The 11,621-nt window shown below is 54.4% G+C and overlaps 1 protein-coding gene across 1 annotated transcript in view; it reads right to left on the bottom strand.

Annotated features, from left to right (window-relative positions):
• Window positions 1–2,435: 2,435 nt before the first annotated feature.
• GLP1R (glucagon like peptide 1 receptor) overlaps window positions 2,436–11,621 on the bottom strand; it is a 38,365-nt gene continuing 29,179 nt past the window's right edge. Inside the window, exons 8-13 of the mRNA XM_061146618.1 lie at window positions 11,114–11,174; window positions 10,499–10,568; window positions 10,294–10,382; window positions 9,814–9,952; window positions 8,899–8,940; window positions 2,436–5,200 (exon numbers count right to left, since the gene is read on the bottom strand). Of these exons, the coding sequence (XP_061002601.1) occupies window positions 5,033–5,200; window positions 8,899–8,940; window positions 9,814–9,952; window positions 10,294–10,382; window positions 10,499–10,568; window positions 11,114–11,174 (569 nt within the window). The 3' untranslated portion in view covers window positions 2,436–5,032. The remainder of the gene's footprint in view (window positions 5,201–8,898; window positions 8,941–9,813; window positions 9,953–10,293; window positions 10,383–10,498; window positions 10,569–11,113; window positions 11,175–11,621) is intronic.

Below are 11,621 nucleotides of genomic sequence, written 5' to 3'. Positions count from 1 at the left end.
AGAAATTCCGTTTTGTCCCTCCTGAGAGCTTCACTCACCTTCCTCTCGGTGCATCTCAGCTCTGCATCCACCGCCCCCCCGCTCCCAAACGTCCAGGTTTATCTGCTCTGAGGGTATGATGATTATTTTTAGTGGGAGAAGCTTAGAGGAAATGCAGATTTGGAAGTAACGCATGAACCATTTGGCAAGATGCAGCTCTGTCAGCTACGAATCTTTCCCCTTTCTGACTATTCTCACTGGCTCCCCTTGCAGAGAGGCCTCAACACCTAACTTGTTATATGTTCCAAACTTGGCTGAGAGCTTCCCCCTCCCCACCCCAGATCCAAACATTCTCATATATATATATATATATATATATATATATATATATATATATATTTTTTTTTTTTTTTCTCCTGGATTGCACTGATGCGGAGATAATCAGTCGCACTAGATTGTCCGGGCTGTTGACTGATTACTGAGAGCTTTGACAGGCCCCATCAGGAAAGGTTGCTTAACCCCAATGTAAGTTAGGATCCACGCTGCTGGCTGCAGCCCTCCTCACTGCACTGGAATGCAGGATGCGGTAAATGACCTCAGCCCTGGCTGCGCCCCACTCCTAGCTGTACCCCGGAACTGGTCACAGTCGAGAGCCCGGCACTGCTACCACAGCTGGTGGGCTCACCTCTTAACGATGCAGCCAGGGAGAAGGGTGGGAAGCCCCCTGCAGGGACGGGAGGTGAGAGGGGGTGAATATTGGGCTGGGGAAGACGTCGATGCTTCAAGGGGAGAATGTTCCCTTGCTGGATGAGATCCCAAAAAACTGACTAGAGTGGCAGAAGGGGAAGAGGGAAAACTCACTCCTCAGATAGACTCACATACAGGCCAAGTCCAAAAGACTTTGAGAGTTAATTGGAAAACAATTATACTTATCTGCTTCCTGCCAATCTGTATCCACAGACAGAGCAGAAGTAATTATAGATACCGTGGATACACTGTGGCGTTAAGTGTTTCAAATTATACTGCTTAACAACGCTTCCTTGATACGGCCTTCAGCGTGGGGGCCGGAGAGCTGGTTTGAGTCAGCAGATAACACTGCAGGGGCATGGTGATGCCATCTGCAGAAATTTCTCACACTGGGTCATGTTTTTCCCCAAGAAAACTTGCTGCAGTCAAGAAAAGGAAAAGAAAAAAAAAAAAAGAATTGATACTAATTTGGTTTCTGTTGTGTATTTAGCATGTCATTCACATAGCTGTCTTAGCAGAGGGAGCCGACATGTCTTTTATAGCTTTCGGCTCCTCAGAGGAGCCAAAAGCGGGGTCAGCACTGTGATTAGAATCAATTCAGTGGAGGGAAAATAAACCTTCGGAGTGTATCTTGCCTTCCCTGAGCACGTCGCGGGCATTAGCAGTAATGGGAGCCCTGTCTGCACATGGAGAGAGAGCATCTAGCTCAGGCTCCCACCATTCTCACACCCCTGCCGTGCGGCCCCCTGACCTTCACCGTGGGAAGGGGAATGATTCTGGATCCACCTCTAACTTTATACTGCTATGCACAGGACAACACCCCCCCCCCCCCACACACACACACACAGTCTTCTTCTAGGAGAAACAGGAAGAAGCGGGGACAGGAGCTGCTGAAACGTGGCCCACGCGGATGAGGTGACCAAGCCTTTGGGGACGTGGATGTGAACTGACTCTATTTGCCCTCGGTGGCAGCTGTGCCATCTTTTCCAGGCTTGCTAGCCTTCTCCAACTTCAGGGAGTACTAGAGAAGCAATGCTGAGGGTCAGGTTGTTAGGTCCTTCTCTGGGCTCTTTTAGTCCACTCCTGGGGGCTGTCAGAACACACAGCTTCTCAAACGAGCACAGGCGTGTCAGAAAAACACTAAGCCAACCCATTAAAAGAGCGCTGGATTTGTGATCCGAAAGGGCTCCTCGCTGTTTCTGGGTACACTTGAGCTCTGAGGCATTTCATTTCTTAATTTGAAGACAAGGATGAATGAGACACGTGGGATGACAGCAGAGCACACCCTCCCCTCTTCTCGGTGGCATAAATCACCCAAATGGCACCTGCGCCAACTGACTTGTCTCTCTCTGCTGCTGTGTTTTCTCTTTAACAGAAACGCCACACCACACTGCCAACTTTCACTAAGAGTGTCCTGAATGGCCATTTCTATTTTTCATCTATCCCTTCCAGAGGCTTCACTGGACTGGGAGGCAGAAGTTGGCCTGGGTCCTCGCCCAGTTCAGCCACCATCTAGCAGTGTGACCTTGGGCAGATCACCTCTGTGAGCTTCCCTCCTCAATTCTCCAGATCAGAGCAGTGAGGTGTCCGAGATCTTTCCCTGCTGACTCTGAGAACTCCACTTCTGTACTCTCCAGCATAAAAGTGCATTGAGGCAACTGCAAATCACTCCTGCAAACCAGGAAAGCTGCTCTAAAGGGAAGGCAACCTTGCAACGTAAGTGGTTTGTCTCAGTTCTGTGGTTTAGCTGCTCCAAAGATTCGGATGAAAAAGATAAGTTGACATGGTTTAAGCCCCTCACAAGGTCAGTGGGGGGAGCTGGCCAGAGTGCTGAACTTGGCTTCCATTCATGACAGTCATCAGACCTGGCTGCAGGGCTCACACACACAGCACCTTACCCTGCCCCAGGACAGAGGCAAGCAAGAGTTTTCTCGGCAAGCTCCAGACTTCGGGCACCAGGCATGTAAACAGCCAGAGGAATTTCTGAGTACATTGCATTCAATCGTTCCCAGATCTGCCAGGGCGCTATATTTAGTTTGGGAATAACTTTGGACAGAGTGCACTGCCACTCAAATGAATATTAATAGTGCGGGTCTTAGAGCAAAGAAAGTATTTCTTCAATTCAGCATCTGGTATGTATCTGACAAGGAAAATGTTGCTCGGTGTTAAAAGGCTTGGGGCAACTGGGGGTGTGATGAGCACTCTGCAACTAGGAATCAGTACCTGGTGGGAAAAGAACTTAGCGCATAAAACCAATTGTCTGAGCTTCCTTCCCAAGTGCCTAACTAAACACTTTCTCCCCACAATCCTTCCCCTCAAAAATTTGTTTCTTGAAGATAATATTAATCTGTCTCTTCGTTGCTGTGCAGTTCACTAATGATTCTCAAAAATCTTCCAGTTTTTCCAAAATGGAAACACATGCACCAGAGCTGGATCCCACCCAATCAAACCCACCAGCACTCTTCTCACCCTAGCCCTCACTCCAAAGAGAAAACCAATGCCTATTGGGCTGTCTGCCCCCCTGACTGGGGAGGCAGGAATGTCCCCACCCCCAGCTCTCAACATTTTCTCAAAGAGGCAGCCTGCACAAATCCTTTCTTTAGCCTGAGGTTCAACTTCCCTATTAACATAGACACGACACTCCACTGAAGCTGAAGTATGAGAGATTTTCTGCTTGATGTGTTTTATGTCCCATTATTATTTTTCCTGCATATCCTGTGCCTCTCTGAGGGGCAGAGGAGAGTGTGTCTGGCACAAGGGTTTGGGGGAGGGTTCCCGCCACTCAAAAAAAAAAAAGGAGGGAAAGATCAATTCACTTAGGAATTCATCCAAAGACTCTCCCTCTGCCCTCCCAGAAGATGTGAACTCCCAAGAGTTCTCTTCTGCTCTGAGTTCTATACCCATGAATTCAGTTGCCAGCCTCCATGACATGGCTGTTCCCCTTCTGTCTGGGTCTCTGCAGTGGTGCTACATGTCTGCTTTTCCTCCATGGCTAGATTGAAAGGTTTTGCCCATCTAAGCTTCCCTGAGGCTCATTATTTACGGGAAGAGACTGGAGGCAGGGTGAACATTAAATAGCTCAATGCATGGATGAGTCAAATTAATAACTACGGTACAACCCCAAACAACATCAAAACTACCACTGTGATTTACTGCTTGTTTCCACCCGTTGGGAAAATTCAGAATTGCACATTTGCACAGACAGAAACTATTCACAGCAAAGACAGAGAAATGAGCAAAGGATATACAAGCTCCCATGTTGGGGGAACTTCACAGGGAAGTGATCACAGGGAGGGGAAGCCCGCCTCCCTGGTCACGGTGAGGACTGGTAGAGTCCCCGGAAGAGTCTCTTTTTGGTCATATCCCCTAAAGTTAAGAGGGCACACCCAAACACCCATGCTAGACAGGTAATCTGGTCACAGGTAAAAAGTATTTCCATGAGAGGTGCAGGCAGTCTCTCTGGCTCAGCGCCTCTGGGTTCCCAACAGTAGAGAGTAATCTACACTCCCAGCACGAACATTCCTAAAGTCCCCGAGAGGGGCCCCACAGGATTCTTGAGCATCTCTGGAACAGGAGTCAGAGCCCGCGCCCGGGGCTGGACCCCTCCGCCGTGAACCTGCCCTGGGAGGAGGCGCCAAAGCAACCCAAACACCCAAGGAAGAAGTGGGGGCCGGAAAGGGGAAACTTTGAGGCACCTTCTCGATGTTCCTTCTCAACACCACCCCCACAACCATTTCTAGAAATCACTGCTGGAGGGTGGACAGTGGGATGAGGGGTCAGAGGAGGGGAAACAAGCCTGTGCCCAGCGTCCCTTTAAGAGGAGGCAGGGGGTGGGTGGTGATGCCAACCGGAGGCAGGCGGAGGCGGCTGGCATCACCCAAGCTCTGTGTTTTAGCTGAGGTCGTATCCACCTCTTGCAGAACCATGTCCTCTTACAAGGCCACTAATAAGCCATTGACCTTGAGTTTGAGTCTGAGGCTGATGTTCTGCTCTGTCTGGGGGAACCCCAGGGGCCTTGTGGCTTAACGAGAAGAAATCCTCCTCGTTTTAGCAGCAATTGCTTTTTCCCCTCCACCCGCCAGGGTGATCAAATTAACAGGTTGCTTCTCCTCAGAATAAAATGTGTCCTCGGGTCCCAGGAGGCACTGCCCATCTGCCTGTCTGATGGGCTCGGGATGGGAACGCAGGGAAGTAGCTTGTGTGCCTGTGGTGCTCCCCCCGCCCCCCAGTCCCTGGGAGGGTCTCTCCCACCCGGGGTGGCCACCCAGGCTGGCAGTGAGACCACAGGGAGGGAGATGCCCGAGTCTCAGCTGCAGGAGGTCTGGCAGGAGGCTGCGTACATGCTGCTGCCCGCTGTGGGCCCGCAGCTCAGGCTGCTGGTGGGACACTTGAAGGGCTTCATGCTGTTCTCCCTCTGGACATGCAGGTGCTCCAGCCGCCAGCGCTCCCAGCTCTTCCGGAACTCCATCTGGACCTTCCGCAGGGAAAGGAGGGAAGCAGAGGTCATCAGGCAAACCAACTGCCCACGAAATGGCCCCATGATTACATTAGGAGGGAAGGGGAAAAAAAATCCACCTCATTATATTAAGAGATACAAATCAAGGGCTTTGGGCACCTAAATTAATATCCCCATAAAATTGTTTCTTGTCGTCTCCTATTTTCTGCCTCTTCTCGGGAGGGAGACGGGCTTTGATTATCTAATTGGTCTCTTGCATCTCTAAACTCTTGTGACTCAGCTAAGTACCTTTCACAATTCATTACAGTATCAGTTAGCGGAAGAGGAGTGACAGAGAGATGTGGGGAGAAGGGAGATGGAGAGAGAAGAAAAGGAGAAGAGAGAATCTGCCTTCAGAGCCCTCTTGGATGACTAAGAAGATGGGCAGCCCACCCTGCCCCTCACGGTGTCCGCACCAGACCCTTCTAAACTCCCCGAGAGCTTTCATACTGGCCCCAGGATGGAAGGGAAGAGGGGGTGGGGAGAATGAGGCTAGGACTAGTAGCAGCCTGAAAGAGCAGGCTGCGGACAGAGACTTCTCAGCCTGGACTTAAACTAATTCCAGCCAGGAGCTGGTCTCAACCCACAGAGGGTGCAGCCCAGGTGAGTTCAGCCAAGCAGAACCGCTGCCGTGCTGGGTTCAGCCCTCCCCATGAGCAAGAGCCTTCTCGAGACAGCGGAAGCTTGGGGCCCAGGTGGTTAGAGCAGAAAGATGCAATCCAAGTAACACTGCAGAGCCCCAGTCCTTTGAGGGCTGTGGTGATGCTGCGGCTGGCTCATGTGGTTCTGGTCCCCCAGACAGGCTGCTGGAAGCGGCACAGCCAGCCCAGGGCATCCAGAGTGCTCAGCCAGCGAATGTGTCCCTACGTCTGCTTTCCAGAGCTTCTCTGATGCACTCCACATGTGCCACTGGAACTCCCCACACCAGAGTGTCTGGGTCCCAGGCCCGCCCTCTCGGGCTCCATCCAGCAGGGCGGCCAGCTGCCAGCAGCTGTGGGTATCTGGCTCACTGCCAACATCCCACCGGCCCCTGTGCAAACACCCCCCTTCTCTTCCTGCAGGGCTGCTATCCATCTCACTAAGCCCAGCAAGGTGCCTGGCGTGGCCACGTGCCTATCCCTTAAAAGAACTTTATCTGCACTGGGTGAAGCTGAATGGCCCAGAGCCTGCCTGCCAGGACGGTGCCCGGGTCCCGGGCAGCATCTCTGAGCCCAGGCTGGGGTAAGGGAGGGAGGCTGAGCAGACACCACCCACGGGCCCTGGCTCTTTGCCGGCTCACTGCCCGGGTGAGTGAGTGTGATGCGTGTGTTGACAGCCGGTGTGACGATGCCTGAGTCCTGCAGTGGCCTCTGCTTGTGGATCCGCAGGAAGGCCAGTCTTGTGGCGCAGCCCTTCACTGGGGAGATGAGATGAGAGATGGCCAACTGAGGCACATCCCTGGGAAGCCAGCTCAGGGACTAGAAGGGCCTCATGGATACAGGGATTGGACCAGACTGGGACTGTGTCCCCCTCTGCCTCCCTCTCCCTCAGCCCTTTCCCTGAACCTCTGCTGTGCTCCCCACCCCAGTGATAACTGTCATTAGAAACCATCATTTACAGGGTACTTCCTATATCCCCAGCATTCACCATAGATTGTTAACTTTCACAGCAAACCTGTGAGGCAGCCCCTGTTAGTCCTTGCTTAAAGGTAAGGAAGGGCTTCCCTGGTGGCTCAGACGGTAAAGAATCTGCCTGTAATGCAGGAGACCTGGGTTTGATCCCTGGGTTTGATCCCTGGGTTGGGAAGATCCCCTAGAGAAGGGCATGGCAACCCACTCCAGTATTCTTGCCTGGAGAAGCCCATGGATAGAGGAGCCTGGCGGGCTACAATCCATGAGGTTGCCCAGAGTCAGACATGACTGAGCAACAAAAACCCTCACTCTCACAAAGGAAAGGAAACTGAGGTGCAGAGATTTAAGTATTTCTCCCAGTCTCAGCCAGGATCTGACCCTACATCTGGGCTGACTGTAAAGCCGGTCTCCTAACCCTCAGTCTCCTGCCACTTGGACTATTTAGGCCACGCTTGTTTCTGGCCATGTCTCCCCCATCTCGGTAGGTACCCCACGAGAGCTGGGACCACATCCTCCTCTCAAACCTCGCACAGTGCCTGGCATAGAGCAGGTACTCCATACATGTTCTCTCAATGAGCCAAACGAATAAATGACTAAACGAGCACCAAACACCGGGTTCCTTCTTTTACTGAGCTCTCATAATCAAACAACAAAGACGACAACACACACCCTGGACTCCTGTCCTGGCACTCCCACCAGCATGCTTCCTCACCCTCAGGTGACCCTCATCCCTGCCTCCCAGGTCCCTGGGCCGGACACCATGCCAGGCTCTGGGGTTTGGGATGAGTTGGGGGGCCACACAGCTGGGCAGGAGCAGAACCGGGACCAGCACTCGGGCTCCTGAGTCACCAGAGCCACAGCAAAGCCACCCCCGGGCCTCCTCCCCTGGGCCCACGCCCTGCCCACTGGCAGCTGGGGCAGGCCTTGGCGGCCACGCAGGCCCAATGCCAGGCTCACACATATCCGGTGTTGCTATGGCAACCCTGGGTCTGGAGAACAGCTCTTATGGACAGAGGGCTCAGCCCAGGAAGCAGAAGTGCTTGGGGACATGTGTGTCTGTGTGTCCGGAGGAGCGGACCTGAGACATCTGTGGATGGTTGAAAGGAACCAGGCGGTGCACCTGGGCAAGGCAGGTGCTCTGGGCCCTCCGAGCAGGGTCTCTTGGACCCCACAGCACCAGCCTGAGGGGGGAGGTCAGTGGGGATCTGGGCAGCAAGACCCCCCTGCTCCCACCCCAGCCACCAGGAAGTCACCGGAGGAGCACGCCCCTTTCCCGTGGTGGGCGGGGCTCCGGCCTGTACCTATTGAAGGTGCTTTCTCCCTCCAGGAAGAATTTATCCCAATCCCAACTCTGCACTATTTCCAGGCCAGACCTGGAGTGTGTCTCTGACTCTCTCTGATCTTCAATGTTCTCACGTGAGAGAGATTAGGGTCTCAAAACCAGAATTTCAGCAGGAAAACTTTTTGGGGGGAGGAAGAGTCAAGCAGATGAGAGGGTGGTTTTTAAAGCCCCAAGCATGTGACTTGTAACAGTCACCACTCTTTACATCACATGGAATTTTCCCTGCCCAGCCCTGTTCGTTCACTCAGCGCCTCAATGCTCGAGATCTGTGATCTATTTGTGTGTGCACATGTGCATAAGTGCACACGCCTAGGCCCACATAAGACATCTGAGGAGTGAGGGCCAGTTTCTTATATTTCTGCACCCCCACTGACATTCACACCCCACCTTCCCCACTCCCACCCCCAGCATCAGGAGCCCCTTCACATGAGGCTGTGTCTTTTCCAAGCTCATGTATGGTTAGGGCATCCTATCCACACACGTGTGTGTGTGTGTGTGTGTGTGTGTGTGTGTGTGTGTATGTTGGGTGGGGGAAGAGAGAGAGAGGGTGATGGAGAAAACCATGCCCAGGGAACAACACAGGGACAAGACACCTCCTGAGCTCCGGTGCCTCAGTGGGGTGAGTAGCGATTTCAGCTAAGAAGCCTGAGCAACCCCACCGGACAACTCCAGGACAGTCAGTGTAGCAGCCCCACCGGGGGTCCACGTCCCTCCACGGGCCTCACCTCATTGTTGACAAAGCAGTACAGGATGGCCACCATTAGCCCCTGCAAACAAGAGTCGTGTCAGCAGGAGGAAGGGGAGGGAGGCGCCCTGCAGGCAGGCCTGTCTGAAGCTCCCTGGGGCTCCAGCCTCAGCATCTCCCTCCTGAGGCTGGGCAGCCAAGGCAGGCCCAGGAATGGGGGTAGTGGGTTCCTTCTCCTTTTGTTTCCGGAGGAATGAGAAGGCCCGTTGATCAGAAACTGCAGAATATCTTCAACTAACCTCTCCTGGAAGAGGCCCGACCCAAGAAAGTACACTTATCACATGGAATTTTCCCTGCTTGGCCCTATTCGTTCACTCAGGAGCCCCAGTGCTCCAGACCTGTGATCTATTTGTGTGTGTGTGTGTGTGTACATGTGCATAAGTGCACACACGTGGGCCCACACAGACATCTGAGGGGTTGGGCCAGTCTCTCACCACTGTTGATATTCAACTCCCCACCCCCAACAACACCTAATACTAGTGGAGAGGCTCAGTTCTCAGCTTTGGAAACTACGTGACTGGGAAATCTCGTTTTAACATTGCTGAGCCTCAGTTTCCTCCTCTGTAAAATGGGAGACTCCTGCACACAGCCTGGGATTCTGGGAGGATGAACTGCACAATGTCTGCAAAGCACCTGCCACCAGCGAGCAGCCCAGGGGATGGCAGCTGCTCTGCCAGGCTGGGTGCCCAAGGTAACATCCAGGAAGGCTTCTTATCCAGCGCGCTCACAGAGGAGACTGGCCTAGGTGTCAGGGTACCTGGGACTCTGGCTCTGCTCCAACCACATCCCCGGGGAAGGGCCACTTTCAGCCCAGGCCCCGGCTGCCCCTCGGTGGTGCAGGCTGGTCTCGCCCCGCCCCCACCCTGGGAATTCTGGAGTGGGGCCCCCAGGTCACCTGGAAGGAGGTGAAGGAGAGCTCCGTGAACAGCTTGACGAAGCGCAGCACTCCCCGGGCGTGCTCGTCCATCACGAAGGCGAAGATGACCTCATGCGTCCCCAGCAGGGGGATGAGTGTCAGCGTGGACTTGGCGAGCCTGGGTGGGGTGGGGCAGGGACATCATTCTGGACCTCTCTCGTGGCCTCTGCTCTCCGTTCTGTGCTCCCGGCGCCCACCAAGGCCCGTCATCTGGGTCACAGAACCCTCCCCCACCAAATACCCTGGGACGGGCTGCCTGGAGGGGAGGAAGTAGAGGTGGAGACCCCAGAAGCCCAGGGGCTGCCCAGGTACAGGGGTGAGACAAGACCTGGGGGCTCAGCCAGGCCTGGGTGGAGGAAGAAAGTTCTCCTAGGGATCCAAGCTCCGCACCCCAGGACCTCCGTCTCTGCCCCAAGAAAGGGCTCAGGGTGCCCGACAAGGGCGGCTCCGTTACATCACCTGCACTTGGCATCTGTCTTGCACATGAGGTTGGCCTTCAGTTTGGACACCACAAGGCAGATGACCCGGACAAAGATGAGAAAGTTCACCTGCAGGGCAGAGGGGAGGGCGACTGGAGGCCCCCTCAAGACGCCCTGGCGACCCCATCCTCCCTGAGCGCCCGGGCCCACCACAGCTCCCACCGCCTGCCCACAGCATCACTCACCCCAATGGCGAAGAGAATGGGCAGCCGGATTATGAGCCAGTAATTCATGTTGGAGTTCCTGGTCCAACAGCTGGAGCAGAGAGAGACACACAGGCTCCGGCTCGGGCACACAAGCCTCCAGCTCCCAGTGCAGGCGCCGGGCAGCCCCATACACAAGGGCGTGCAAAGTGACACACACGCACACACAGCCACACAAACACGGCCACCGGTCACCCAACAACCAGCCCCAGGACACACACACTCACACACACACACACACACACACACAGAGTCCTAAACACAGAGATACGCACAGCCCCTTCATGTACCTACAATCACAGTCACATGTGTCCTCAGCATCACACACAAATAATATGAACATTTCACTCACAGTTGTTACAGGAAAACCTGTAGGGGGACATCACCTATGCCCACAGACCAGCACTCTTGTCATCATAAAATCCGGGGAGGGGGAGGGTGGGAGATTACAGAATAAATTCATAAATTTAGCTCCTGGTGCCTCAGTTTACCCTCCCAAGAGGCAGTAACCGCACATCCCAGGAGCCAAGGAATCCCATGGGGTTTGAGGATGGTGACCTCAGCACACCCCTCACCCCCTCAGAGCAAGACACTCACCCCTCGTCCTCATAGAGGTACTTGACGATGCCCCAGGGGATGACAAACAGCAGGGGGACACCTAAGAGGATAGAGGGGGAGAGAGAGGGCAGAGGGGCTGGCAGGCCAGAGCCACTGCCAGACACACCTGAAGGCCCCCATCCGGGCTCTCCCACCTCCAGCCCTGCTCCTTGCCTGACCCCTGGCCATGTTTTCTAACAGGTACGGAACTAGGCTGGCGTGGGTGCTTCAGAGAAGCAGCAACAAGAGCCACCCTTCCCAACTCCCCACACTCCTCCCTAGAGAGCGGTCCCCACCACATGGGGCCCATGACTGTCTTCACAGTCTACCCCTTCCCGTGGGCCAGGGGCCAACTCTTTGATGCCACCCACCCCTGCCTGGGCCCACACACCCATTTCAGTCAACTCCTGTAGCACTGAAAGCCCCTCCAGGTACCAGCCCCAGTCCCCACGCAGCTGCCCCTGGCTGGGTGGAAGCCTGGAGCAGAGACAGGAGCCCTGTCCTTGAC

The sequence above is a fragment of the Dama dama genome, chromosome 7 (genome assembly GCF_033118175.1).
Source record: "Dama dama isolate Ldn47 chromosome 7, ASM3311817v1, whole genome shotgun sequence".
Classification (NCBI taxonomy): Eukaryota; Metazoa; Chordata; class Mammalia; order Artiodactyla; family Cervidae; genus Dama; species Dama dama.
The sequence above is the reverse complement of the archived record's forward strand: the minus strand, read 5'-3'. Positions and strand labels throughout refer to the sequence as shown.